General features: G+C 39.7%; 2 protein-coding genes across 4 annotated transcripts in view; both read right to left on the minus strand.

Annotated features, from left to right (window-relative positions):
* Nucleotides 1-4,403, minus strand: part of LOC137975230 (uncharacterized) — a 19,811-nt gene extending 15,408 nt beyond the window's left edge. Inside the window, exons 1-4 of one of the 2 annotated variants that reach the window (XM_068822318.1) lie at nt 3,824-4,403; nt 3,556-3,663; nt 855-924; nt 14-61 (exon numbers count right to left, since the gene is read on the minus strand). In XM_068822318.1, coding sequence (XP_068678419.1) covers nt 14-61; nt 855-924; nt 3,556-3,663; nt 3,824-3,925 — 328 coding nt within the window. In that variant the 5' untranslated portion in view covers nt 3,926-4,403. The remainder of the gene's footprint in view (nt 1-13; nt 62-854; nt 925-3,555; nt 3,664-3,823) is intronic. The other variant, XM_068822317.1, reaches the window with a different exon arrangement.
* Nucleotides 4,404-7,880: 3,477 nt separating this feature from the next.
* LOC137975398 (coiled-coil and C2 domain-containing protein 1-like) overlaps nt 7,881-27,500 on the minus strand; it is a 39,787-nt gene continuing 20,167 nt past the window's right edge. The window contains exons 15-28 of one of the 2 annotated variants that reach the window (XM_068822503.1): nt 27,398-27,456; nt 25,853-25,969; nt 25,327-25,400; nt 24,563-24,618; nt 23,860-23,914; nt 23,527-23,626; nt 22,724-22,814; nt 21,630-21,773; nt 21,125-21,142; nt 20,022-20,071; nt 13,998-14,064; nt 12,179-12,305; nt 11,481-11,605; nt 7,881-9,487 (exon numbers count right to left, since the gene is read on the minus strand). In XM_068822503.1, the coding sequence (XP_068678604.1) occupies nt 9,452-9,487; nt 11,481-11,605; nt 12,179-12,305; nt 13,998-14,064; nt 20,022-20,071; nt 21,125-21,142; nt 21,630-21,773; nt 22,724-22,814; nt 23,527-23,626; nt 23,860-23,914; nt 24,563-24,618; nt 25,327-25,400; nt 25,853-25,969; nt 27,398-27,456 (1,119 nt within the window). In that variant the 3' untranslated portion in view covers nt 7,881-9,451. Of the gene's footprint in view, nt 9,488-11,480; nt 11,606-12,178; nt 12,306-13,997; nt 14,065-16,145; nt 17,989-20,021; nt 20,072-21,124; nt 21,143-21,629; nt 21,774-22,723; nt 22,815-23,526; nt 23,627-23,859; nt 23,915-24,562; nt 24,619-25,326; nt 25,401-25,852; nt 25,970-27,397; nt 27,457-27,500 lie in introns of those variants that run through there. The other variant, XM_068822504.1, reaches the window with a different exon arrangement.

Here is a 27,500-nt window from a genome sequence, read left to right on the forward strand (position 1 = left end):
TTATTTCTCTTACCAATCAGAGATGGGGAACACCCAAGATCCAGCAAAAGCTCAGCACCATCTATAAGTTAGAGCAAAGTCATAATATTGAGATTATAATCAGAGTAGTTTCTTTGGGGAAAAAAATTGTTTTCTCTATTTACAAAAGTTAATTAATGTTTCTTCCTCTTATTATTGGATCAAATTTAAAGAAAATGAGGGCATAACTTGTTCTTGAGAGAGCTTACTTTAAAGGAGAAGTTGACTCCAAAATAGTACTTTTTTACCCCGTCTCACAACATTTACTCAGAAAGTTAGTGATGAGATAAATGTACTTCTTGAAGTTTCAGCTTCCAACGAGCTTTCCAACCTTATTAAATCCTTGGTCAAATTAGTGCTAAATCCCATCTTTAAATTAGCTAAGCTAGCAGCCTGGTGGCATATTCATGATATCATTGAGCTCAACCTGAAGTTTAGCCGGAAGCTTAAACACCAAAGCTGTTGAGAGTCCACTTTGTATTCCAGTCATGCCTTTTTGTTCAGCAACATAAATTGCTCAAATAGGTCGATCAGAAAGAGACAGCAAAAGAGGTTACAAAATTTCTTTTAATTGTATCCCAGAAAAGAGTAGGGCTGCAACAATACACCGGTGCACCGGCGACTCGCAATAGTTTTGGCCATGATATGAATATGGATATTTAACTAAGCAACGTAGCGCAACATTATTATTCATCAACATTCAAAAATCAATGTCTTTAATGACCCCTTATGCAAACATAAAATGTTTGTAGCTGGTTATTAAACAAAGGGGCAATTTCAGCTAAGTTGTGGTTATTGTTATTTGTGAACTGAGTGACATAAATTTGAAGGCTCACCAGAAATACATTTTGCAGCAACACCCAAAATAGCGCCATAAAACACCATCAATAACAGGTTTCCAGTTATCTAAAAAAAAAATGACAAGCCTCACTATACATGTAAATTTCTGTTGAAATTTAAGAGCTGAGGGACTGTACTGTGTGCAGGTACATTAATAATATTTATTGACCTTGTAAAAGCCTGTGACTGGATTTTTGCAAGGATTTGGAGGGGTGTTAGATGGTTCGAAATGGGGACAGACAAAGCTAGATTAATTAAAACTAAAAAAGTCCAAATATTGCTCTCTTAAATCTGTTAGCTGTTCGCTCTACAGAACCATAACAGGGCAAGCCAAACTTTACATCATTAATAATATTATTGTTTTCTTTGATAACCCAATGGAGTGATCATGCATGATGTGGAAAAACAGTGTAAACAGTTTAACAGACCAGAGCTCCCAGAGGCTATTGATAATAGTAGACTAAGTGGAGTTCAAAACTAGGAAAACTTCAGGCAAAATTGCAAACTTTTACAGCAACCAGTTTCAAGATAAAAATTAAGCACTGCTTTCACAGTGAACATATACATGTATTTACATGTAACATAAAAGGAGATGTGAGAATTTAAATGATCCTTTTAAGCATTAAATTTTGAACAAAAAAAAAATCACAATTCTCGGCAAAACTTATTTTTTTCCCTAGCTTAGCTTGGGTGTGTTGACCCATTAAAATAAAATTAATGATAGGCAAGAGCAGAATGTTCATGAACTGTAATTTACGTATTTACATGTAAACAATGCCCAAAATAACAATATCATTCAGAGTCATTTAAGCTTGCAATTTGACGCGAAGCCAAAATAGCTTTTTAAATAAACACAACTGAAGCTGAATAATATAAATTATTTCATTGAAAATTTATGAGATAATCATATATTCAGTCAAACATGTTTAAATTAAAATGTAAAGAAGTTTGCTTGAAGAATTTAGAGTGATCACAAAATTTAATTCCTCTACAGAACAAGGTACTATTGTTCACTCAACAAGAAGCACAACATTGATTTCATTTGCATGTCAAAGGAAGACGCTACCTGCAATAAACCAGAGGACGCCAACATCACTGAAGTGGAAAAACTCTAGCTCTTTAATACCCAGTTCCACTTCAGCAGTTTTTGCGTAATCCCATTTTTCTCAGGGCTTCTTTGAAAAGCTATGATCACAAAACCTTATTTTGATTTATTAAATTCCATATTAAGACAAAAGACTCCACCACAATGATCTGTCTTAAAAGTACTTAACTCATCCCCTTGAGCTTTAAGTTATGTTTACTGACAATCAAGCTGAATTTTAATATAACCAAATTTGATTGTTTGAGTCCAACTACCTGAAAAACATCGCTTGGAGATGGAGACGCTACCATGATTCAAAGCTACTTAATTTCACTGACTCCAGATGATTATTTCAGTCTTACTTTAAAATATTAAGCCAATAAGCCTTTAGACATGGTCATATGCAAGGAGGCGATGGTATCTGTTCTAAATGCTAAAAAACAGTGGTAGCCAACCCTTTGATTTAAATGTATTCCATGAAAAACACTATACCCAATTGCACTGTAAGATAACAGATGAACAAATTATGAAAATAATAAAATACTGCCTGTCAGAAAAGCGACTCTTAATGTCAGACTTGACTGTGTATGGTAATGTTATCAATATTGGTCATAGTTAGGCAAGCTCTGCAACATAACTTTGTCTGGAAAAAAATGGGCACATTGCACAATAACTTGGTTCTCCAGAATTAATGGCCATAAAGCAACACCCTTCAACAAGAAAGTAATAACTATGCAAGTTTCTGTTTCAATGCACAATGTTACAGCAGTGGCTCCTTGATTTACATGTGTTTCACTTTGGGTATTTTTGTCAAACTGAGCTAATCAAAAATATCTTTCATGAGCACAAAAAATCACATGAACTAAAGTTGACACTCAACTGTAGACATGTACATGTAGCTTTAATTTGCTCTAGAGTCGAGAGAATGCCTCAGCGTACAAAATTGTTTTAACTTCCAGGGTAGTTTTGTGAAGGAAGAACTGACTAGAATTTGCCTGTACGTTAATTAGAGGGATGTGAAGCAGACCATGAACACACAATCACTAAGCCCTATATCTTCCAGGGTAAACGAAATTTTACTGATCACATTCATTTTAACTAGCATTTAAGCCTACACTGTAATTATAAACTGAATAGTTCATGCACACAAATATGATCTTCCCTAAAATGACCAAATTTTATTTTCTTTGCTTTTAAATTTCACTTAAATCTAAACTTGGATTTCCTAAGAGATCTCAAAAAGGGCGTTGGGAATTACCATATCATATTGTTTACAAGCTGGCTAACGAATGGCGGGCAAACGGGAGTGATGAATATTTCAGATTCTAGTAGCATCAAGGTAATCTTTAACCTACAATAAAAAATTGAATTTAGCTTTAAAAAGTCAAGGTAGAAATTGTTTAACATGGGAAAATGACACGAAATGGACCTTATAAAGAAATGAGCCGCATCTTGCCTATCTATTTAAGCTTACTGTAAGTTCTGCTTGATGATAAACCTTTTACTGGTGTTCATTTCAAATATCGAAGGATGGTTGAAGATGATGAACCTTTCCACCGAAGAGGCCCAAAAGAAAGAATTCAAAACTAAAGCTTGACAAGAACTTATCTTACAGTGGATGAACACGGATACACGCCATTTCTATCCTCCTCGCACGGAGGACCTTCTTCTCCAGTGCCATTGGGCTCGCTAGAATTATTCTTTTCAGAATACTCCGTCGCCTTCAAGATAAAAAAGAAAATGGCGATTTTAAGTCAGCACTGGTAATGTACATCAAACAAACTGAGCTCAATCTGGTGATTTTCACGAAACGTTGGCATTTTGAAGCGCAGTGTCACTAGTGAATAAGCTTAAGTAAAATATTTATACAAACTTACTGACCCGTCTGAACAAACTTCGAGAGTCGGATGGAACAAAGAACTGACATGAAATCCAGGTGCAGAGTAAGATGAAAAAGTACAACTTTGGCGACAGAACAGCCATGTTGACTCTACAGAAAACGAAGCGCAAATGCCCAAGAACGCGTAAAGCTTCTAGAATATAAATATTCTGGCGGGTCACAAAGGGCTGCTCCCATTGAAACCGCTAAATGACATGCAAAGTGCATCAGAAGTAACGCAATCGTTTCTTGCATTCCGTTCCGGTTGCAAAGAACTTAATTAACCAACCGCGTACCATGGGAAAAGAAATCCCACATAATAGACACAAGGCTCCAGTGATAATTCCACATTCTCTTTTGCACAGTTGTAATCCAACATAACAGTGTCAAATCGCGATCTTCGATCTTCTGCATATTGGTGGTACGGTAGCTTCATTTTCATCACCTTTAATAGCACCAATTTGAATTAGGACGATACTACTTCTCTCTTCATAGAATCCATTCCGATGCACTCGTTGTTGCTCCCTATACGCGCTTGGTTCACATTCCAATTTATCTTCCATCCGGGTTGTCACCTGTACTGTTTATTTACATAAACCCGCAAGGAAGTAATTCTTCAGAGAAAACTGGGGAGAGTTACAAAAGGCACTATGTACAAGACGCCCAGAAGCGTTCACGCGGGATAATTTGGTCGATGTAAAAATAACATTAAAAAACTTGAATGGGTACCGATAATCACAGTCTGTTTACTCTAACAAGCTTTCCTTAAAGTGATAGCGAGGAAAGGTTGTGAATTAGAAAGGCGGAGTAGCAAGTGGTTGGTGGGAGGACACGAGGAATTTTCGCACCTGAAGTCCAAATAAAAGGATGATCCGCGTGAGGATATATAATTTGATTGCAGAAAATGGCAATCAAATGTTCAACCTTTGGAGTTGTACATTTTAGTTCAGCACCTAACAACTTTATTTAAGTGTCAATGGATTTAGCACAAGAGCACTAATTTTATTGGGGTCACTAACGAAATTAACTCGAATCAAATCAATTGAAATTAGACTGCGAGAAGTCCCTATTATAAATCAGTCAGAATAACCCAACGAGAATATAGTTCAAAACCACTTAAACATAGAATTGTTGAACGTATTTTAGTATGTTAACGGTAGGTACAGGCATATTTTTATCCCCTTAAAATTTTTCATCTGTTCAGATTTCCTAGCTGAAAGTCTAGTGATCTGAAAATTATAGGGATCAAAAGTTACCTTTTCGAAAATTTCAGCCAGAAAAAAGGTTCCCGGACATTCTAGGTGACCTTTTTAGGGTAAAAAGCCGTTAAAAATGGACAATTATACCGTGTTTTAGATGTTCGAAAATCCTAGGACAGGCAGGCAAGCAAGGACAAATGTTCCGAACATTCTAGATCTCAAATCGTCTTCCGAACAGATATTTTCCGAAAATTGACGTTGGGTGCCCCTGATCAGTCGAGCGGCCCGCTTTTCTGTGCCCCTGCGACCAAAAATCAAATTTTTTTTCTTATAATTTCAAAACTATGTTAACTTAACATAAGCGAACAAAGTTTGAGGCCTTGATTAATAAAAGACACCTGTTTATTTTAACTGGATTTTTTCTATTTATTGGTCGGACATTACTAACTTTAAGACCTTGACAGAGCTGAATCGACGAGAAGATGACGTCAAAGGCTCACAAGTCGCAGAATTAATATGCAGCACGGGAGTTTTGGGCTTTGAGACTTTTAAACTCGCATTTGCATGTATAATAAATAAGCCTTTACGTCATTTTTTCCTGGATCCAACCCACTGAGGTCCAATCGGTCAGTTTTGAACGTGAGTAATGGCGAACCTTGAAATCCAAAACTTAAACTCAAAGTAAACGTTATGGCTCAAATTATACTGAAAAGTGCAAGCAACACTTAAATTTGAAAACCACAGCAAAAATACAGTATTTTCAGATGCTTTATCGGCAATTTAAGTTGTTAATTTCTGCAGAATCAATTTGGTATTAACTGAGTCAGAAGACAGGGTTCCACTTTTTTATTTATTTACTTTTTTCAAATTTTAAATTGATATGCATATCTCTAGAACATCTGAATCATGCAATCTATTTCGCTAACAGGCTAATTAAGAGAAAACTCTCTGCAAAGTTCTGAGCCATTATCCAAGCGTGAAATGTATTTGAGCGAAAATAAAAGCCATTCAACTTGAAAACACTCGCGTGATTGTTCAGACCTGCTTCTCAATGCCCTCCAAAGTGATAATTATTATAATACACTTTATGTTCTTGGGTACAAATATGTTTTGGACTCTTCTCAGAGCTCATTTTAACCTTCGCCTAATGGCTCGCGGGCTAAAATGAGTCTGAGTCGGGCCCAAAACAATTTATGCCTGCGAACATAAATTTCATTGTATTAATCACCTGAGCGGTTTTTTTCAAAACGGCCGCAAGCCGTTTAGTGGAGGCGCGACAGACGAAGAAATTAATTATTTTAAAGAAAATGCATATGTTTTAATAATCACCTCGACTTCGGCGAATAATAAGCACTCAAGGCTGGTTTTCACTAGCGACGGAATCGGAGTCGTAGTCGTAGTCGTAAGAACGCTTATGACCTTGTGAAAATCAAAGATCGGAGTCGTAAGCGGAATCATAAGCTCGACGGAATGGGAGTCGAAAGAATCAGAATGTTCCCATTTTGACCCATTTTCTTCCGACTCCGCTTATGACTCCGTCGCTTATGATCCAGTGAAAACTAGATTGTTGGAGTCGGAAGCAGAAGCGGAAGAACCAACCAATCACAATGCTCGGAATCGAGCATTGAGATTGATTTATTCTTTCGCTTCTGCTTTCGTCTCCGACAGTTTGATTTCATTACATCGTATCGCTCTGCGCTTCTGATTACGACTCAGAGTCCGATTCCCTCTCTCGTGAAAACCAGCCTTAATGACTGGTCGCAAGGAGAACAGTGAGTTTTGTTTCCCCGAGACCCTCAAACATTGAGGGTCGTCCTTGAAAGCGTTACTCAGATTTCCGGATTTCTTTAAAAATCGCGGTGGACACGCTAACAATTTTGCCGCACTTTCAAGACGCACGTCCTGATCACGTGCGAGTCCAAGGTTCAAGCTGTTGTTGCCCTAGGGAGTTAGTAAGCTTTGTTTGCCCTCGGGAACTCGGTTAGTTTAACAGTTTTGAGGGGCGACACGTTTTCGCTCAATAGAAAACTGCATTTCAGTTGTGAGGTATAACAATTGTTAATTATTATTATTGTTAGCTCGAAGATACGTGCCATTCAAACAAAAAAATTCATATCTTTCGCCTCCGTGTAATATCCTCTATATCTGTATAGGATTCCAGACAAATATTACCTTTGGGTTCCACTGTTTGACCCCTGTCGATTAGAAACGCTTCTCGGGCTTTGTGTTTGGAGTCACGAGATGTGCAGATGAGTTCTATGTCGTGAGGCGTGTGGTTATTTCTGGTGAAATGTTCAGAAACAGTTTGTCTTGAAGAAGAAGTGGGTCTGTCAACGAGACGTCGGTGTTCGTTCGGTCTCCGTTTTGTCTCGTTTTTGTTGCAAGACGAACTCCTCACTACACTGACTGTAACTCAAAAAATCTTATTTAGGTGCATGCAGGTACACTGTAGACGCTGCAACAAACAATACATAGGAGAGACAAAACGGAGACCTAAAGATCGTTTTAACGAACGCCGACGTTCCGTTGGCAGACCCACTTCTTCAGGACAAAAAAAAACTGTTTCTGAACATTTCACCAGTAATAACCGCACAGTTTACGACATTGGAACTCATCCGCAAGTCCTTGCGCTTCAAAGAATATGTTCTCCCGATTAGAGAGCTGACTCGTTCGTTCGCTTCATGCTCAATCACTGCGGCAGCAAATATCGTGGGTGACAACTACTCTTTGATTTTGGCAAGAAATTTCAGCGTTGATTTACAATTTAACATGTGTAATTACATTATACAAAACTCGACTGGTAAATTACACATTTCAAATAAATACATAAATAATGTAAAGAGCTCCAGATAAATGATTTGATAACACGCCCCATGGAAAAGAATTGAAACATTTTATTTCCTAATTTTTCTGTAACACGGAGTTAACTCTTGACACTTTTGTCCCATTAAATATTAAGCCGCCAAATAAGTGCCCAAAAATTTTCACTTAATTATGAAGGCCTTCAATGAAAAAAGAAAATTAACAACCTGATTTGTGTTCGATGATTCGTAATTCCTTTTATACTATTGTTAGAAGTTTTAACAGCTCGACTTTTCAAAAACTTCTCGCGCTAATTTTTAGATTGGTTAGGGACATTAGTCCCAATTTTCATTTATTTTCCCCGCTGTAATATATGTCTAAGCCACGCGATCACTAGAAGGCGAAGTTAAAAAAAACCGAAAGGAAAAGAAAACAAAGAGTGCAACTATAGATTGATTAGAATTGAATTGCCATTGGAAGAAGGGAAACAAATCGCACTATTTCAGCTCAAATATCAAATGCTATTTTACTTCACATTGAAATTGACGCGAACGCTTCAGCCTAAAATGAGCAAGGCTGAAAGAAGGTAACCTTTCACAGGACGTCATCAAAGCAGCACGCGAACGGCAACCGGAAGAGAACACTCCACATGCCAGGACAGTAGTGTTTCCCAGATTTTAAAACTAATCATCTCTACTGGAGAAAAGATACTTAGCAATGTAAATGAAGGTTGTGTGAAGACAAGTTAAAAGGGAAAACATTTCACTTCCGGTTGCCGTCCGCGTCTTAAAAACGTTGCGTGCTTAAGCTCCAACGTCGGGTGCGTAATGCAGTGTGCAACTTGTGCATGCATTTTCAAATCCTCTCGGGTGACTGAAAATAAACTATAACGAGAAAACGTTCCTTCTAAAGGAGACCACACGACAAGAAAGAGTTGGTTCATCTATGGCAATGGTTTTCAAGAATTCAAAACATCTGGCCCCATTGTTCAAAGTCACTATCTAACAGTTTCAGTCTGTGCAACGATTTCAGTATTTTCTCCCGTAACCATGAATATGCACTGTCTCGGCATATTTGAGTACGGGTGTGTACGAAACTTGACCTTGGACAACTTTTAACGTGACTCTAAATAACTTTCATTAATATTAGGGGCCTTTAGTTCGGAGGACGAGGACGACTACGAATACGAGATTTCCGTTCTGAGCATGCGCACTTCTAAAAATGTCGGCCTCCAAACCTTAAGCGCATGCTCAGTACGGAAAACTTGTACTCGTACTTATCCTCGTCCTCCGACCTAAAGGTCTCCAATACAAGTTAAAGAACGATGACGGCTACGACAACGGAAACGCCACGAAGCATTAATATAAATGTTACACGCAGTTAAGCCATTTCTTTGCCGTGATCTGCCAAATAAATGAAGATACAACGCCCATACTGCACATTACCGCAAACGAGATAACATGGTTTCTTATAGAGGCTTTTCTCAGTTTAAAATGACATTTTCGTTGCCGTATCGTCCTTGTTGCTTAAACTATCAAATTATTGCTTTTTTCAGTTAAGTTCTGGCATATTTTTTGAGGGCAAAGGCACAAAATGCTTGGCAAGTAATCCATTTTTACGTCAGTAAATCTAACGTATGCCAAGCTGGCTCTTCAGGCTTGATATCTGCGAAAAAGCAACACAGACAAAAAACAAACAATCAAGACGTTACTGTAAGCGGGATAACTTATTAAGACTTAAGAGGCACTGCTGTATTTAAGAATGGGGGCGTGTGCGTGTGCGTGTGCGTGTAAAAACGCTGGGGTTTCAACTATTCGCAACCAGCTCCCATCTTACGTTGATTGCTCGCACGTCTGGGTTTCCCTGTGCAAATGCACGCCTGAGTGTCCTGTGGAGATGGTCAATTTGTCAGCGTGAGAAGAAAGCCCAAATCGAAACAGACAAAGGAAACCTGGCCCTAGTTGTTCAAAAGCGGGATAACGTTATTCTGTGGACACGTCCAATCCAGAAGTTTGAATCTGTGCAAATATTTCAGTATTTGCTCCTGTGACAGTTGCTTATGCACACTCTAAGCACATTTGAAGGTTCACCCTCGTCCAAAAGTCATTGTGCACGGTGACTGAATTTTGTGTAACACGAAATTACCCAAATAGCTGACACGTTGTTTCCCGCGTGATTCGCCTGAATGCATTCAGCAAATCAGATCACACAGTTGGACAAGGCGTCATTTGAAAACAAAAACAAACGACCGCAACGATTTTTGGGAGAATGTGGACATTTAAGTAACGGAGTGAACGAAGAACGTTTACCGCAAAGTGTATTGTATATTCTGGATAGTGCCTTATCCTCTGGATAAAGTTGTCTCTCCTTTTGAACAACTGGGGTACTACCGAGCGAGACGTTTTTGAGCAAGGGACGGCAACCCAAAGAGAGTTCTTTTCCTTTTCAAATTGTGGTCATACTATCACATTTGTATTTCTAAAAACATGTTTTCTCTCTTAGAGACGATTAGTTTTTTTAAACAGGACGAGACAACTGTCCTGGCAGGCGAAATGTTCCTTTAATACCGGTTTCCGTCTGTGGCTCAAAAACAATTTGTTTTACCACAATTGCTTCTAATCTCGCAATCTGATTGGCTAATTTTCCGTTGCCGATAAGAGTCCTAGACAACGCTGTACGCGTCATGCTCGCGTCAATTTGTCACGCAATGTAATCAGGAACGCCCATTTTGGAAAATAAACCAATCATATTGCGAGAAAGTTATAGACAACGCTTGCTCTTTCTTCGTGTCATGATTTTGGTCACGCTCTGAAATAAAACTTTCTTTGGCGTTGAATATTGTGGTAAAAAATAAATCGAAAGTGGTTCAGCGTTGTCTGTACTCTTACTCTTATCGACAACGATATTCGTCATAAGCGTGGTCAAAATTTGTTGTGGACTCACTCGGCTCCGCCTCGTGAGTCAGAACCGTACTAGTAATTTATTCGGTGGACGGAGCTTTCTACTTTCGTAACCACCAAGACAATGGAGGGGGGGGGGGGGGGGGGGGGGACCCCTGGAAAGACCCAGATTTTTACATAAAGTTACGGCGGCTGTCTTAGCATCCCTGAGCACAGAATACGGTTCCAAATTCATCACTCGTGTCAGGGAATACGTATAGATTGTTTTGAATTGAACTGTCATTGCAAGAAGGGAAACAAAACGCACTTCACATTCCTTAACATTGATGTTAACGTCACAAGGTGTCCCATGAAGTCCAATGATAAACAGCTACATTTACCCTCAACAAGAAAACGATGTTAGCCCCGCACACTTATCTCAAGTTATTGTTGGAACAGCTAAGTGCTTAGACTAAACGGCACACTTCATGAGCTAGATATCAACCAATCATTAACAAGTTAACAAACATGGTCGATGATGACCTAGTTGATATCAAGAGTTTTGGGTGCCAGTGTTAAGTGCATTTTTTCAAAGGAAACTCACTTTTGCAGGCGTGTAAACAACTAGTTGGTTTTGTTTTCCAGAAGACGAGTTTAAAACTAAGCTCTTTTATAAGTAGCGAGATGATTAATTCCCAAATATATTCTCGAAACGTTTACGCGTCTCTAGAAAAATGGGAATCTGGTCTTACATGAATGCGATGCGGAAAAAAATTTACCTCGTTTTCCATCAACTTCTTTTTTGCTAAGCAAAGCTGGGCTTCGCTTTTATTGCCAGCTCTCAATGCTTGCTGTGCTTTCGCATGCTCTTGAGGGACTCTCTCTTGAAGTTGTCGGATATAATCTGTTAGGTACGCAAAAATACACTTCACTTGTGAAATAAGTTTCAAACAAAAGTGCTAGTTGGTTGTGTGGACAAATGAACAACTGAGAAAAAGGTGAACCCGCGGCATCAGAACGCAAATAAGCGCCCTGAAAACTGGGCATGACCTTGGACAAGTACATACGTTACTCAATTTAGCAAAACGGACAACGCTCACGTGAGGTGTCAAATCCAAAGACTAATCCTTTTGCCTGCGTTTTGGGAGCTAGGTGGTTGGACGATACCGGTTATATTCCTTTGCAATACACCGGTAAAACGTTTCATACTGTTACGAGAATTTCCAACCGGAACAATTACCCGAATGAACACATACCCGTATGACTTGTACTAGGTGAGATTTTGACGTCCCCGAAAAAAAATTTCGATGTTACCAGACAAAATGTAAATATTTACGTCAGCAAAGATTATTCTATAGGCCCCTGTCTCCAAAAAGGCAAATTTGCCTTGAACGCCAAGTAAAAAGTTCAGAGCTTTTTGACTCTTCAAAACATCTGTTCGTTTTCACATTACTTCGAAACTGGTCTTTCTACTCACTGGTCAGCAAGTTTCTGTCGCCACTCGCTAGCATTCTTTCCACCTCGGCTATCTTCTGCTGGCATTGTTTACACCGCTGTATTATTGCTGCAGAAGGCACCTCACCCCTAGATTTTTGAGCAGCCAACTAAGGAGAAGAACAAAGTGGAAAAAAACAGACATTGAAAAAAAAACCTCTACATTTGAAATACACAAATACTGGAAAAATTACAGAAACCTTGAAAACATCGCCCAATGATCTCACTCGTCATGGCCGATTGCTGGATATCAAAATATAAGGCTGGTATTGATCGTTTGATGTAACCCTGATGTTTACAACATCTTCGACATGTCACACAACAGCTGCATCGATGTTTTGATATTTTCCGATATGTTTGAGATCCGAAACAGAATTTTAATATTATCATTACGTTGATAATTATGTTTCAGCATCTTTTATATGGTACATAATATTTTATATTTTGATATTTAACAACTATTCACAAAAGTGGAGGTGGCTAGTGGTGGATATTTAGTGAGATAATATAGCACAAAAAGATTGATTTTAACTTATTTAGTCCTGCAAAGATTACAACATTTTCGGGCGCAAATTCCGCGCGAATTGCTCGGAGGTGAATAGGTGAATAGTTAACAATTATCCACGAAATTCCGCAAGATTGAGCAGGATAATTGTTTATTATTTAACACATTGATGACAAAGCACAATTTTCTACGTTTATTGGAAAAAACCCTGGAAAAACTAACATTTTCCTCCTTGACACACAAAATTACGTATATCGCAGGATATCTGTTGAGTACGCACAACGAATATTGAGCGCGCTATGACCAAATTTGGACATTGTGACAAAGTGTTGAATAATAATTGACAACTATTCACGGAAGTGGAGGTGGCTAGTGGTGGATATTTACCGAGCCGCGAAGCGGCGAGGTAAATATCCAACGCTAGCCACCGACACTGAGGTTTTAGTATATACTAAAACAGCGAGATAATATACAGCACAAAAAATTAATTTGGAAGTTTTCTTCACTTGTCACGGATGCAAATCGGGACGCCATTTTTTCTCAAGTTGCTCGAGATATTCGGAGTTTGACGAGCGAATCAGCGCCCGCGTTCAACGCTATCCACTGTTTTAGTATATACCAAACAGAGGATAATACACGGTGGCGAGAAGATATGAATTTAAAGTTTGAATGGCAAGAACAATATCTCACTCGTTCGATATTGTTCTTACCATTCAAACATAAGATTCATCATCTCGGAGTTAACGTGTAATTTTCTTTTTATTATATGGACGATGCATATGCATGATAGAGATTAAAAAGCAGGCTTTAATGCAAATACTGGGTATTAATACAAACAAAGAAGGCGGGAATCGTGACGTCGTTCGTCCTTGCTCAATATGACCACTCGAGTTACATACGAAAAATATGCTACTCGGTTCCCGGATGTAGCAGTCGTATTGATTGTACGCGTTCTTAGCTCCCAGTAAAAAACTCCCTTCCATATAATAACCAGACATTCCACTTGAATAAAAGATACTTGGATCTCGTTCTTTGACCAGCTAATGCGCCTGTATACATAGCCTGTCTTTATGCTTGTGGCGGTTGCAAAAAAAAACCTTCAATGATTTTCTTGGTAACCCAAAAACATTTTTGAAAAGAAACTTTTTGGTAAAAATACTACCTAAAAGGATGTATTCAGACATTACTAGCAGATAACTATGATTCAAACAAGGATGAAAATATGCGGACTGAAACATAGCAGTTATTCACTTTAATAGATCGATGCAATAATGGAATCGAACATTAAACCTCGTACCTGTTTCTCAGCCATTTGTTTCTCAAGCTTCACGACCTCCAAGCTAACGAAGTGGGTTTGTGTATTTCTACCAAAGGAAAATTTAAATGTCAACATAGACCTACATAGGATTCTTTAAGTTTAAATGGTTGACTTGTGCCATGGTCTTAAAATAACTGAGGAGAATGCGATTCCCTTGTAATTAATCTGCAAATGGATTGACTTTCATGTCTTCTCGGATAAGGATGAAAACATGAGCCATAGGGTCTGTCTCGCAACCGTTCATAAATTCCGTGGGACATAGAGCGGTTTTCAAATGAGTACCGTAGAACAAATACCAAAGTAATAACTTCGTCCAATCACAGCACGTGCAAACGGCGCAATGAACCAATCCAAATTCGTAGCAATTCCATGTAACTTGCTCAAGGCGCGGGAAAAACCGCGCGTGCAAGTAAGTCGGGACTGCTTTTGGTTTTACTTTTCATTGGTTGATCAAATGGCGCGAGATTTTTAAACCAATAACTAAGCGTAGCAATGGCAATCGCGTAATTACTTTCGACGGTCATTTGAAAACTGCTCTAAAAGGGGATGTGTCACGAAATTAAGTCAAATTCTGGGACAGCTGGCAACCAAATCAAGGTTTCAACTGAAACAGCAAATACAAAGGGAGGCAGGGATGGGTAAAATTGGAGAAGATTAAAATGGATTAAACTTGTCACGAAAATTTGGGCTGTGTTGTTTCAAAGTAATTTCCTGGAAAAACAACAACAACTGGCCTACTGTGACGCAGCCTCCTTGAAGAACCCACACATTTAAGCCAAGAGGACAGCACGTTGTCATTTTCTCTCCAGTAAAAAGTGCATGGGTGCATGGCCGGCCTGGTGGTGATCTTTCAAAAAGGTCATGCATGAGGCCGCCTTAGCAGAAACAGTCATAAGTCAAGGTGACTTTGCTGGGTGCTGGAACATTCCGTTCAAGGTTTGGACTATCCCAATTACTCAACGTTGTTTTCAGGTTAGGGTTAACTAACTGTCTGTTTTTATTTAAAGCAACTATGTCATTTTATTTTAGGTGTTTCGGGGAAATCTTAATAGTTAATCACGAGTGTAAAACTGGAAAATGGTAAAATGGAATTCCTTTACTGATAAAATTATTACATCACAAGATGTTTTTGAGCAAAAACGACCTTTATCCAGACGATTTGCCATAAACTTGAAAATCACCGGGGCCGAACTTTTTCAAAATTATCCAAATGCAATCCATTTCAATCTTATCCATATGTGACCATCCATACTGCGTTTTCGTTTTGCTGTATTTCATTTATGTTGTTCAACAGTTTTAAGTGGTTATTGCAATGTTTCATTCTACTTTTGGGCATTTTGAGTGTCATGAAATTATATCGCCCGTGCAATAAGAATTACGTCAGGGGGACGCTTCGTGAAGTTTACATGCACGGCTTGCTTTTCTGGATTTATGGGATTTTCTCGAAATCCCTGAAACTGCGTAAATAAGGAGACTCTCCGATTTGACGCGGTTGTCTTTTTTTTCCGTGTCTGAAAACACACATTTGTGTGGACCGCTTCAACCAATTCAACGGAGAAAAATTTGCATCGTTGTCTTCAAATGTCCAGTTTTTGTCATAAGTAAGGAAAAAAAAAAGGACAGAAATGGCCCCATAACTTTGTTTCCTCCATTGTAAGGCAGCTAGGATTACACTACTTTCATTTTAAGGGTTTTTGCGTGTCAGGCGAACAAAATTTTACGATTTAGTCTCATGAGTTGACTTGAACGGGCAGTCGGAACAGCGGATTAATTTAATTGACTCTTTTCACACAGCCTCCATGTTGAATCCCGATGGAGTAGAAACTTTTGTGATGAACTCGAGGCTCGACCTGCGAAATCTGTTGCCTCTGGCCAACATTGGCCCCGCGTGATAAGGATCCATGGTACAATGATGATGAGCACACATTCACTCAGACTGGATTATTGACGCACATTTCATAACCACTGGATGCCTCACGTCTCGCGTTTGTGCCGTTGGAATGTCAACATTTTGTAACCAAGCTGAGCTTCCTCTTCTTACCGTAACGATGAAAAAAGAAGACAAATCTATACTTTGCAATCTATACCCTTCTCTCAGTCTTTTTCCCAGAAAAAGAAAAGGAGAAAGGCAAGGCAAGAAACCACAATATCAAATTACTTTTCATATTTACTTGCTCAACGATCTTAAATAAACACAAAATAGTGGTACATAACATTCAAGACACTATTGTATATATTAAATTCACTAAAATTCTCTCATTAATCCAAAATAGCCTTATCTCAATATAAAAGGTGTATTGTACAATACTACAGGGAGCAATTATTTCAAATAAGAGTTTAGGTGTGCTCAACAAAACCGCGTTTCGGTTCACTCACTTTCATTTCGGCCAATCCCGTGGTAAATATAGAGACTGTTTTCAGCGTCAATGAAGATAAAGTGAAGTTTTGAAAACAGCATCAATGAGGATAAAATGAAGTAGAAAAGTATTTATCTACCTAAGGAACTCACTTCTAAATATTTCTGAGGGTAAAATGAACGACTGTTGAAAATACTGTTCTGAGTTAGACATCTTTTAGATAACCGGCCCTACACGTTAACGTTTCAAATGATAATGTCCTGTGGTACTGTCAGTACTACGCTTTTTTCCTCGTATGAATTTATAAAAATCTCAGTGGTTTTCAGTCACAAATGTGTAACAAGCCTTCCAGAGTTTAACGTGTGTATCTTTCTTTTTAAAGCTCCGTTTTTGTTTAGATCGACAAACGATTAACAAGCCCTCCCCACCCAATTTCAATCTGGACGAAAAAACAAAAAAAAAATAAAAAAACAAAAGGCGTGCATCACGGGTTCATCATTTGTGGAGGGAAGATGTTAATTCCTTCGTTTTGTTTAGCACAGATTGTAGCTAAACAGAGCAAAAGGTCTACTTTTGAAATGACTGACAACTGAGATTTTGCATTTGGAGTTTTAAAAGAGAGGGTTAAGTGATAGAACTCAATGGGCAGAAACGAAAAAAATTACGTTTGGATTAGTTTGCGAGGACAACATGATCGCTGTTTGGTTGTGGAAACCATCTTAAACGTCAAGAAAACAAGCACATGCTCTTATAGCAAGACTTATCTTGGCTAGAACAATTAAAAAACTATATTAATATCTCACAAATATGTACATAAGTTTTAGTAGTTTTCTGCACGAAACCAGCTGAAATCTACTGTTATTACCCTGATCGCGTTATTTTGCGCTACTTATTTACACAAAGTCCACAACAACTGATAGTACGAAAGCGAAATTCCCAAGCATATGTCCCTTATTAGCGCTGAAAATATTGAGCCTAAGCCAGGTGTCTTGAAACAAGAATGCAAATGCGAAGTACAAATTCAACGATCTTCAATCTTCAAGAAATGATAGTGGGTTTGAAACATGACCATTTACCATCAGTTCCAAAAAACTGCGAGAATGCGACCTTTTGACTTGACATTTCTACTGTAGCAGTGTGCAGGACGACGAAATGTCAGCTAACCTTATGACCCCAGCTCTAAGGTTTTTCGTATAGCCCAGTGATAAAGCATACGAACTACAGTAATAGGGCGTTTTCCACTATTCTCTAGAGACACCAATAACAATACAGAATTGCACGACTCCTGGTTGACGAACGAAAGAAGTTAATGAGGGATCTTTTGTTTTCGTCCACCAGCATTGCGGCGATGACGTCACGTGAAACCCTCCCGAAATCGGATGGTGAAATGTTCGACTTCTGTCATGAGCACTTGGTTTCTCCCAAGGATGCACCGGTAATTTCTGATAAATCTCTTGTAATAATAAAATTTACACTTTGTTCTTCTATAGTATTAAAAAAGACTCGAAGAAATAACTGCGATATTAATCCACTTCTCGGCAAGGGTTATCTTCAATCCTTCATCCTATTGGACAAGACCTGGTCACGCAACAGAGCAAACGGCTGATTTGGCGCTAGGAATGGAATAGAATAAGAACAAGAATGAATCGCTTGAAAACTAAAGAAACAAAGGAAATGAAAGGAAAAGGAGAAGAGAGAATTTAACCAAACACTATTTTTCGTTAGTAAAAAGACGTTTCGCTAATTTTCAACTACTGTTAAAAGCACGCCAGGTAAACTGCCTTTAGGAGAAGGATTGAAAAATACACAATATACGTTTACTTAACTTGAAAGCAAAACCATCAACCCAGCGGTCTGGCTAAATTAAATACCTCATACATGCGCACAGACATATCACTACCATATCAACGCAAATCTAGCAAAAGGTTGTCATTGTCCTTTCCATCGTATGAAGAGACGCAATGGGCGAGAAATGTGCAACTCTCGGTTTTCTCATGACGTCACGACGGCCATGTTGGAGCCCCTAAACAAAGAAACGGTGGCCATGTTGGAGCCCCCACCAAATCCTCTGGGAATTTAACTCTATTATTATGGAAACGTCTTCTTTTGATTTCCTTGAAAAACACGGCTGTTGATCACGTGAGTGAACACCAACAATTTGTTAACTTTATTTCGCGCATTTTCCCCTAGCACCACTGCGAGAACATTTCATGCCTGACTCAAATTGGACGAAGCTCGAGTGTGAGAAAAATCGAGTAGGTAAGCACACTATGCAATGAAAAGGGCCGATTGGGGACAACTAAATAGGTCTACAACAGCGGACGCCACAAATTATAGTTCGCGATTCTCTCTGAGTTAAAATGAATTAGGACGCACTACGGATTTCAGAAAGCTACGAACATTGCTTTATCAGCAAAAAGTTAGGAACTATTTCGCTTATGGTCAACACAGTAACTGAAGCAGGGGCCATTCGCAACATTTCCACTTTTATTTGATCAGATTTTATTTGATTTACAGTCGTTCCAATAAGCAGAACACTTAGATGAGGACGAGTGTCATTGTTTCTGTTAATATGATTATAATTATAATCATAATTGTAATTAGCAATGAAAGGAAAGGGTTTGTATTCAAGCGTCTAGTCGTTCTAGCGCTGGAGCAATGATTGGGGACACTGTAAATTGAAATTAACAATTAACACAAATCAAGTCAAATGTTGTTTTTTGAGGAGAGGGGAAACCGGAGTCCCCGGAGAAAACCTCTCGGTGCAGAATAGAGAACCAACCAACTCAACCCACATATGACGCAGAGTTTGGGAATCGAACCCGGGGCACATTGGTGGGAGGCGAGTGCTCTCACCAATGCGCCAGCACTGCACCCTTAAAACAGTGGATAGTGTTGAAGGCGTGCTCTGATTTCGGTACCCTGGGTGCCGAGACTTTTCTAGCGCGGTTTCCGGTTTTCAGTCAAGTCTTTATAGTAACCTGCGCGAAAAGGTTTTTCTCGCGGCTTCGCCGCTCGTGGCTTCGGCCGAAGCTGTGTCGGCCTTTGGCCGACACCGAAAATTCCCGCCGCACGCGAGAAAAACCTCTGGTGCCCAGGGTATGATTCCGGCTACTCAAACTCCGAATATCCTTTGTTAGTATATACCACACAATTGAATAGTGCTCCCCGTGCGCACTGATTGGCTAACTCTGAGGTGATTATCCAAGCACTATTCACCTCCGAGTAGCCCAGCTCAGCTATCGCCTCGTGTGCCACTTTTTTGTTCTTACCACATTTTGACGTCATTTGTGATCTATTACTGAACAGACGCACGGCAACATGGAATCTATTTGTTAAATAGAATGCAGTGGCCTAAGACAGAGGATTTTTCGCGTTACATGCAATTGTATTGTTTCACTATTTAAGAAGCCTTGACAATGCTTTGTTCTGCTTTAGGGCAAGCGAGGAAACGACGTGAGCACGAAAGAGGTAGTACGAAGCACGAAGCGCACGCGATTGCTTCTGACAGCTTCTTGAATGCTCAAAGTAATTGACGTAAACTAACGCCAGTTGTGCCAGTCACGGGTTCATTGTGCTGAAAGGCATGCGGTTTAGGTCAATCACAGCGCTTGTTAATAGAAAACAGTAATGATCAATTACTTACTCTGGTCCTCTTGCAGTTTTTCCAGCTTTTGGTGCAACTTTCACGGGTTCCTAATATTTTAAAGAAGCGACAGTTAATGCTGCTTGAAGTGGTTACGTCGGTAATTTAAATGACACGGTCAAGGCTTAGCAGTGTTTACAAAGGGATTTCAAGCCAAATTTCGTATTGAATTGGATTACATTCCATTTTAATGCATGCAATGTATTCTATAGAAATTACGCATTGCCTTTACAATACAGTTCTTTCTGTTGTCTTTCTAATGCCGGGATCTCTGTGGCCTACTTACTGGGAAGACTTACAGAGTTTGTTGTCAGACGGGGCCCACGCTTTACCTCTCGGAATCCGAGAACACAAGGAAGTCTAGCCATTCGAAGATTTCATTACGTTTCATAAAGACCTAAGTGTTGGTCCGACTGAATAGGCCATTTCCGAGTTCATGTCTGCCTCCTCTTCAAAGCGAGTCTAAGTGCGAAGTTTTTGTTATGGCAATTAGTTCTACTTTACATATGAATGAAAACTAATTTTCATAACAAAAACTTCGCACTTACACTCGCTTTGAAGAGGAGGCAGACTTGAACTCGGAAAAGGCTTATTAGAACACACAACCTCTCCCACAGGGTAGCTCTAGCATTAAACAACTAAACAAACAGATCGTTGGTTTAAACAAAGTAGCAGACGAAGGTATAAATGCGATCTATTCCGGTTTGCCAGTTATACAAGTACAAGGAGGGATTACGTTTTTTCAAACGTTGGCCGTGTAGCACTTATATTTGAAGAGACTTAACTGATTAGAGTGTAATGTGAAGTGCTAAGTATCTACCCCATATGAACCATGTGAACGTTAGTCCTACTGATGGAAATGGGCCCACACAAGGACAGAGAAAAACTCTGACCAGGGTGGGAAGTGCCAGTTATACAGCATGGCTTTTTGTGGATGGCCGCCAATGGCGCAAAATGTGTCTTCTAAAAGCACACCACGGTCGTTCTGTAGGAAATCATTTCTTACATTTGTGCCCCAACAAAACATCTTTAAAGATGATCATCATCGTGAAGTTTTTCTTCGACTAACTAGAAAGTATTGAAAAAGATAGATAGATACATACCCTTGGTAATGCTGCTGCCTGTCAGGAAAAAAAGATATAAAGATGAGCAAAGCAAGAATGTTAATCACACCGAAAAGTTGGCTGCCGCGGTTTGACCACGAATCTCGCAAACTATAGCTGAAACCTCTAAAGGGACGACTACTTGGATGTTATTTAAGGCTTGTATAAAGAAGACTTCCACGCAAACGTTCTCAGGGCCTCGCCAGTAATCTCTCCCCTGGGAATGGAAAGGCCTCTAGGGCGAGGAAGAGAGCCTATGGGGAAAGGGAGGGGGGCACCTGGCGTCGGCGTTGCATGTCATTGCTTACCCTCGCTATTGGGAGAACAGCTAACTACAATCCAGGGTCGGGTGGTTCGAAGGTCGGTTAGCACTACCCATTGGTTTAGTAATATCAAAAGCATACGGGTGGCGATGGTAGCTAATGCTGGTTAGATCAAATCAAACGTTAAACAACCCCGAATGCGGCAAACTATGATCTAGCGTGTAATCTAAGGAAATACTGACCTTTTTTGACGTGAGGTGAAGGTCAATCACCAACCACTTCCATTTCTCAACTTTGACATCTTTGTCGACGAGCGGCTCACGGATTCTCAAATGAACTTCAATTTTGCCTCCGACAGCTTTGCGTCCTCGATCCGTGTCCATCAGCTGATTACAGAAGAGATGTCAAATGATTACATTCATTGATACTTCACACAGCTGACAACCGTGCGAAAACGCAGTGTTCAGGTCACATTAATACCAATGCAAATTCCAACATAGTTCCAATGTTACCCCACATGCAATTGGTATTCTGTATCTAAATCACACAATGACCACGCTGAAACCACAGGCCACCACCCTCTGTTGGTGTTGTTGTTATCGATCTGTTGTGGGATAAATACGTTACGGCGGTTGCGATTTGTTCGGCAATAAAGTTTGAAAGCAAATAATTCCATGAACTCAAACAAAGTGTCAGCTGATTCATGTGTTATGTTTTTTGGTCGTTCCTAGCTGTTTTAGGCGTCATTTTGCGAGATCTTTTCCACCCCAGCTTGAACAAGACGAGTTTCACTGGCCGGCGGCTCGGTGTTGCCTGCCTTGTCAATTTTCTTGACTCTCTAACGGGCGGTCAAGAAAAGATCTCGCAAAATGACACCTAAAACAGCTCGGAACGACCAAAAAACATAGCACAGGACTCAGTTGACACCTTGTTTGATCTTTCATTGAATTATTTGCTTTTAAACATCATTGCCGAGCAAATCCCAACCGCCAAGGCTATCTATAGGCTATCTAAACTAGGCGCAACTAATTCAACTCTAGCTTTCCTCTTGAAACATTGAATAGATGAAGAATTTCTTGTCTGGCCAGAAAGGCCATTCCATGATGCTACTGCTCTGTAGAAAAACGAGCGCTGAGAAAAAGTTGCTGACGTTTTTACAACCAGAGCGGATGTTATCCTGTTGAGCGATTGGTGTTGTTGTCAGTGAAAACACACTTGATTACAAACATTACTTCCTCTGGTTCAACGATTTTTTTTTTGTTAGAGCGGAGGATCCTTTCCAATCCCGCACACAGGTTCTAACATTAAAGCGATCTTCTTAAAACATCATACTCACATCAAAACAATCATGGATTTCACATTTGCTGTCGAATGAACTCAGTTTAACTTGCACTTGTCCCAAAGTCTTATCCCCTTTGAGAAAGCCCCTAAAGTAAGAAAGAGCAATTATAACACAATACGTCGCGAATTTAAGAACTAACTTGGTAAAAGAATGAGACTATTGCCCAGTAAACTATGATTAGACACCGCGCGAAAAACGTCGCTTTTTCCCTCGAGTAGCAGCCACAAATGAAAACGAAGTGAACAGTCACCTGGGAAGGCGCTCTGGGACGCAGCCCTCATAGGCGACCTCTTCCCTCCGTCATGGGCATCTTCCATACATGCGGGGGTATATGCGAGGGGGGGGGGGGGGAGGGAGAGGGGATTAGTGACACGGCCCCAAGGACAATGCATGAAAGGGTAACAGGATCTTCGTTTTCAAACAAGAATGTATTAGAACTAAAGTTTGTGCCTTTGGAGGTTTCAACTATAGTTTGCCGGATTTGTGGTCTAAACCGTGGCATGAAAACAGGGCAGAGGAATAAGCATAGCCAATACGCTAGTACCTTAATAAAGAATCATTGAGTACAATGGGGTTGACCTGCTTTTACTTCCGTTCGTGCAGCACACACATGATGTAAACAAAAGGGAAAAATCACTACCAAGCCAAAATACAATGCCTCACGAAAACTACCTAGTACTCTAAGGAAATTATTTGTCAGGCTTCAGCTATATGCTTTTGCACTTCATGCTCAAGGTTCCGAAGTCCACAGGCATTTTGTTACCCCTTAAGTTAAGAGTAAAGAAGATAATCCTCACCTCTCATATTTCACTTCCAATTTTAACGGTTGTCTCTTGAAAATGCGTCCTAACGATCGATTCTTCCTATCTATGTTAACTTTGAAAACTTCATTATATTCTGTGGGAGAAGCAAGCAGAAATAGTATAAAAAAAAATATGCAAAAGTAATTTCCACGCCTGCTTTAACAATAAAAAAACCTCGCAACAAATTCTTAGCCAATGAGACGAAAAAGAAAGTTGCATGCGTTCCCCACGCTTTGCACTGACAGCATACACTTGTTTTGCGCTATGATTCATGCATTTGATGGTCTGCGTCTGTTGTTAATGGCTGAAGTCGCTTGAATAACTCACCTGGATTAATTGAATGCTTCACCGTTTGCGTTCGGCCAGTCTGAGGCTCATCAGCCTGTACATGAAGATAAACACCACGATTAATTTTGTGTATTAATGTAGCCTTTTCTTCTTTTGAAACCTCTTCCAATAACAGATCCCATGCACTACATGTAAGAAATGTTCCCTGTCGTATAAATTATTCATGAAAACAAAATTACGCGGTTATTCTTTGAAAGAAGGAAAGGAGCATTAATTCGGGACACTGTAAACTGAAATTAAATGAATTAACGCAAATCAAGTCAAATGTTGGTTTTTAAGCAGAGGGGAAAACCGGAGTACCTGGAGAAAGACCTCTCGGTGCAGAGTAGAGAACCAACCAACTCAACCCAAATATGACGCCCAGTCTGGGAATCGAACCCGGGCCACATTGGTGGGAGGCGAGTGCTCTCACCACTGCGCCATCCCTTCACCCCGAGATGAAGAGATGAAAACTGCATTGTTCTTAAATAACGACTCTTAAGAAGCAAACGATGTTGATAAAGTTCATTCCTCCTCAGCGCAAGTAACAAAGCCCGCCAATGGGTGTCATGCACGTAACAGAAGAAAACTGGCGAAAATCATTTTTCATCCAAATCAAACAAGTTGCGAACAGAATTCATGAAAACTCTCTCCTACGTAACCATTGTGCAAAAATCCTTCAAGCGCTTTGCATAGTACTTACACTGGGATATGGAAATTCATAAGATACATAGGTGTCCATGTCCTTTGGTTGGTAACCTGTTTAAAGGAAGATAATATTACTTACTTACTTTCTTATTTTTAAGGAAGGTTATGATGGATGATTTGGGTTTGGCCAGTTTTCAGTCGTTTTCATTGAAGCGAGTGGTTCAAAATGAACGGACAAACTTCAGCTTTATAACCGTCCGCATTCAACGTGAACACATGCTCGCTCTCAGAGAGTTTGGGTTCGAGGTTCTCCATGAATCCACGAAGCAGAGTGGCCACTCTTTTCAGAATCACTTTTGGAGTGGCGGAGTGTATTCTTACACAGCGATTTCAAAATCTAGCTTAAGACCTGATAACTGGTTTAGATTTATTTCCAACTTTTTTGGTTGCATTGTATTTTATAATCTGTAACTATTTTTGTAGAGCGCCACTAGTTTGTTAGTAGTTGTTTTGTATAACTTCTCAACTCTTCTTTCGGTTGCCCTGGAACAAGCAGAGAATAATGCAACTTTCCATGAGAGATTTTCTTCCTGTCTCTAAACTATTCAGCTTGTCTTCGCCACAGTTTTGCTTTAAAACGCTACCAAAAAAAATTAACGGACCTTTTGGGTGGTTTGCAACTAATCTCTACAGACACAAATAACAATGCTGCAATGTACAATTGCTGGTGGACGAACAAATGAGAGATCTTTTGTTTTCGTCCACCAACATGGCGACGATGACGTCACGAGAAAACAACCTATAAGATGTAAAACTCACCCGAGGGAAGGGGAACGTTGAGACCTCTTATGATGTTGATTTCTACTTCTGAATCACTGAGATCTGGGAATGAGCTGTTAACAGAAAGAAGCAGAGAAAATATATTGGCCATTAATCAATTAAATAATGCCAGACGCAACTCTATCCCAGATACTCTCGTTTTCTCAAGAGGGGAAAAGAGCCTGGGCTCAGGATTGCAACTAGTTTGTCATACGTTGCCAAGAGGGACGTTCTTCGTGCTCAAACAAGAAGACACACGTTAAAAAGAGAGACTGATGCTCCATTGGCAATCAATGGTTATAACAAAGCAGAGAGACTTTTCCGTGGCGACACTAAAGTGATTTAACAGGTAAAGAAACAAAAAAATCAGTGTTGTAAAATATAATGGGAACATTGTTCTTGAGGTGTTGTTTATTGCATAAATCTTAACAGAGTTGTGTGAGCAACCGTGATTGATTAATACATTATCTGCATGTGCAGCTGCTTTTATAGCTCGTCTTCGTGTTAAAAGTCTGCAGTGACTTACTCTACAATAGTAAAGGATCTATCTTCGTAATGGAATCTTGGTGGTGGATCCTGGTGTTTGCGAGCGCTCTGAACTGCATCCAGATCCTGGCGTAAATTCTTGGACATTTTCTCAAAACTTAAAAACAAATAAACAAGAACTTAAAAACAAAGACCACATTGTTCATTACACCCAGAACTGTTACCGAACTAGAACGAGTACCCTATGTCATTTTCTGTGGATAAAATCAAAATCCAAATGTCATAAAATACTCTCTCATTCTCTTTTTCTTTGGTAATACACAATGACAATTTGTTTTTGTCTACCAACTGGCTTTTGTTTTTGTTTTTGCAATGAACGTTGCCTGCCAGAAGGCTCTCCGCTTCGTCACACTGGAGCGGAACGGTAAGACAATCCATGCCCTTTCGGTATGAGCACATCACGCAAAAGGCGAAAAGTTCGAAAATCCGAGTAACAACACTCGAAATGGACATTCAGCCACAGGCAATGTGCGGGAATTGGCTTGTTTAATCATTTTCGAGAAGAGAATTTCTTGACACCTCTAAAAAAAGTAAAATATTGACAAAATACCAAGAAGCCCGCTTTAACTTCAAAGACCTTTTTCCGAAGGTACCGTAAAATTGTACGGGTAAACGCCGTTTGTCAATGCGCATATCATAGAGTTCGGGGTTGGGGGAGACGTTCTAGGCAGAGCAGAGACTTGCTTAGGACTACACTTGGTTGGACGATCAAATTTCATCAATGTACGTCATTACAGGGTTCAAACCATTTTAAATTAAAGGGCCACCGACAACCAGTGTCCTTTGCGCGCCTTTGTTGTTGTTATTATCCGGGCAATCGAATCGGCCGGTTCGCTTCAGAAACATCCCGTGAAGAAGAACTTCCGCGAATTCGCTGTTCGATTTGTTTTTTAATCCAAACGCCTTCCTCCTTTCGTTCCATAATCTTAAGGTTGAAGTAGTGAGCCAAATAACATGGCGCTTTTCCTTCCTCGGCGGACGACCTTTCTTCACAGTTTTCATTTCGCTTTAACACGAACACAACACCCAAATAACGCCAAAAATACAATATTTAAACATTGAGGAAAATATTAACAAAGTTTGAAGCTACTGGGCATCCAAAACACGACGATGTGAGGCGATGGAATTTGACTTTTCAAGAAATACTAGTTTCTGTATTACAGAAAATGGCGCCGATAGCTTGCACGCCCGCAAAGACTTGTGGCCATCGGTGGCCCTTTAAGTCCATGATACTTCTAACTGAACCTAAATGTAGGCTTGACCAGTTGTTCTTTCGAGTATCAACCGGGGGCTCATATCCCAAGGATAATGTAGCAGCTCTCGTAACCTGCTATTGTTTGGTATTGTAAGCAGCTCTTATTGTTTTAAAGTCTAAGTCACTGTTTTAATTGTTTCGTATTTTGTTTTTGGTTTAGGTATCGAGCCAATCAGATTATAGGTTTCGAGACCTGCTACATTTACTGATCCCAAGCAGCAGCTGATAATCGAACATAGAAAGGAATGCGGAAAGGAAGTCGTAACTTACTTTTTTGTATTTGTTATGTCTCCAAGTTTTTGGTAATGTTGGGCATTTCTTGCACACATCTGTGGATAAAAAGAAAGAGAAAACAGGTATCCTTTAGGAAATT

This window comes from Montipora foliosa, chromosome 11 (genome assembly GCF_036669935.1).
Source record: "Montipora foliosa isolate CH-2021 chromosome 11, ASM3666993v2, whole genome shotgun sequence".
NCBI classification, from domain to species: Eukaryota; Metazoa; Cnidaria; class Anthozoa; order Scleractinia; family Acroporidae; genus Montipora; species Montipora foliosa.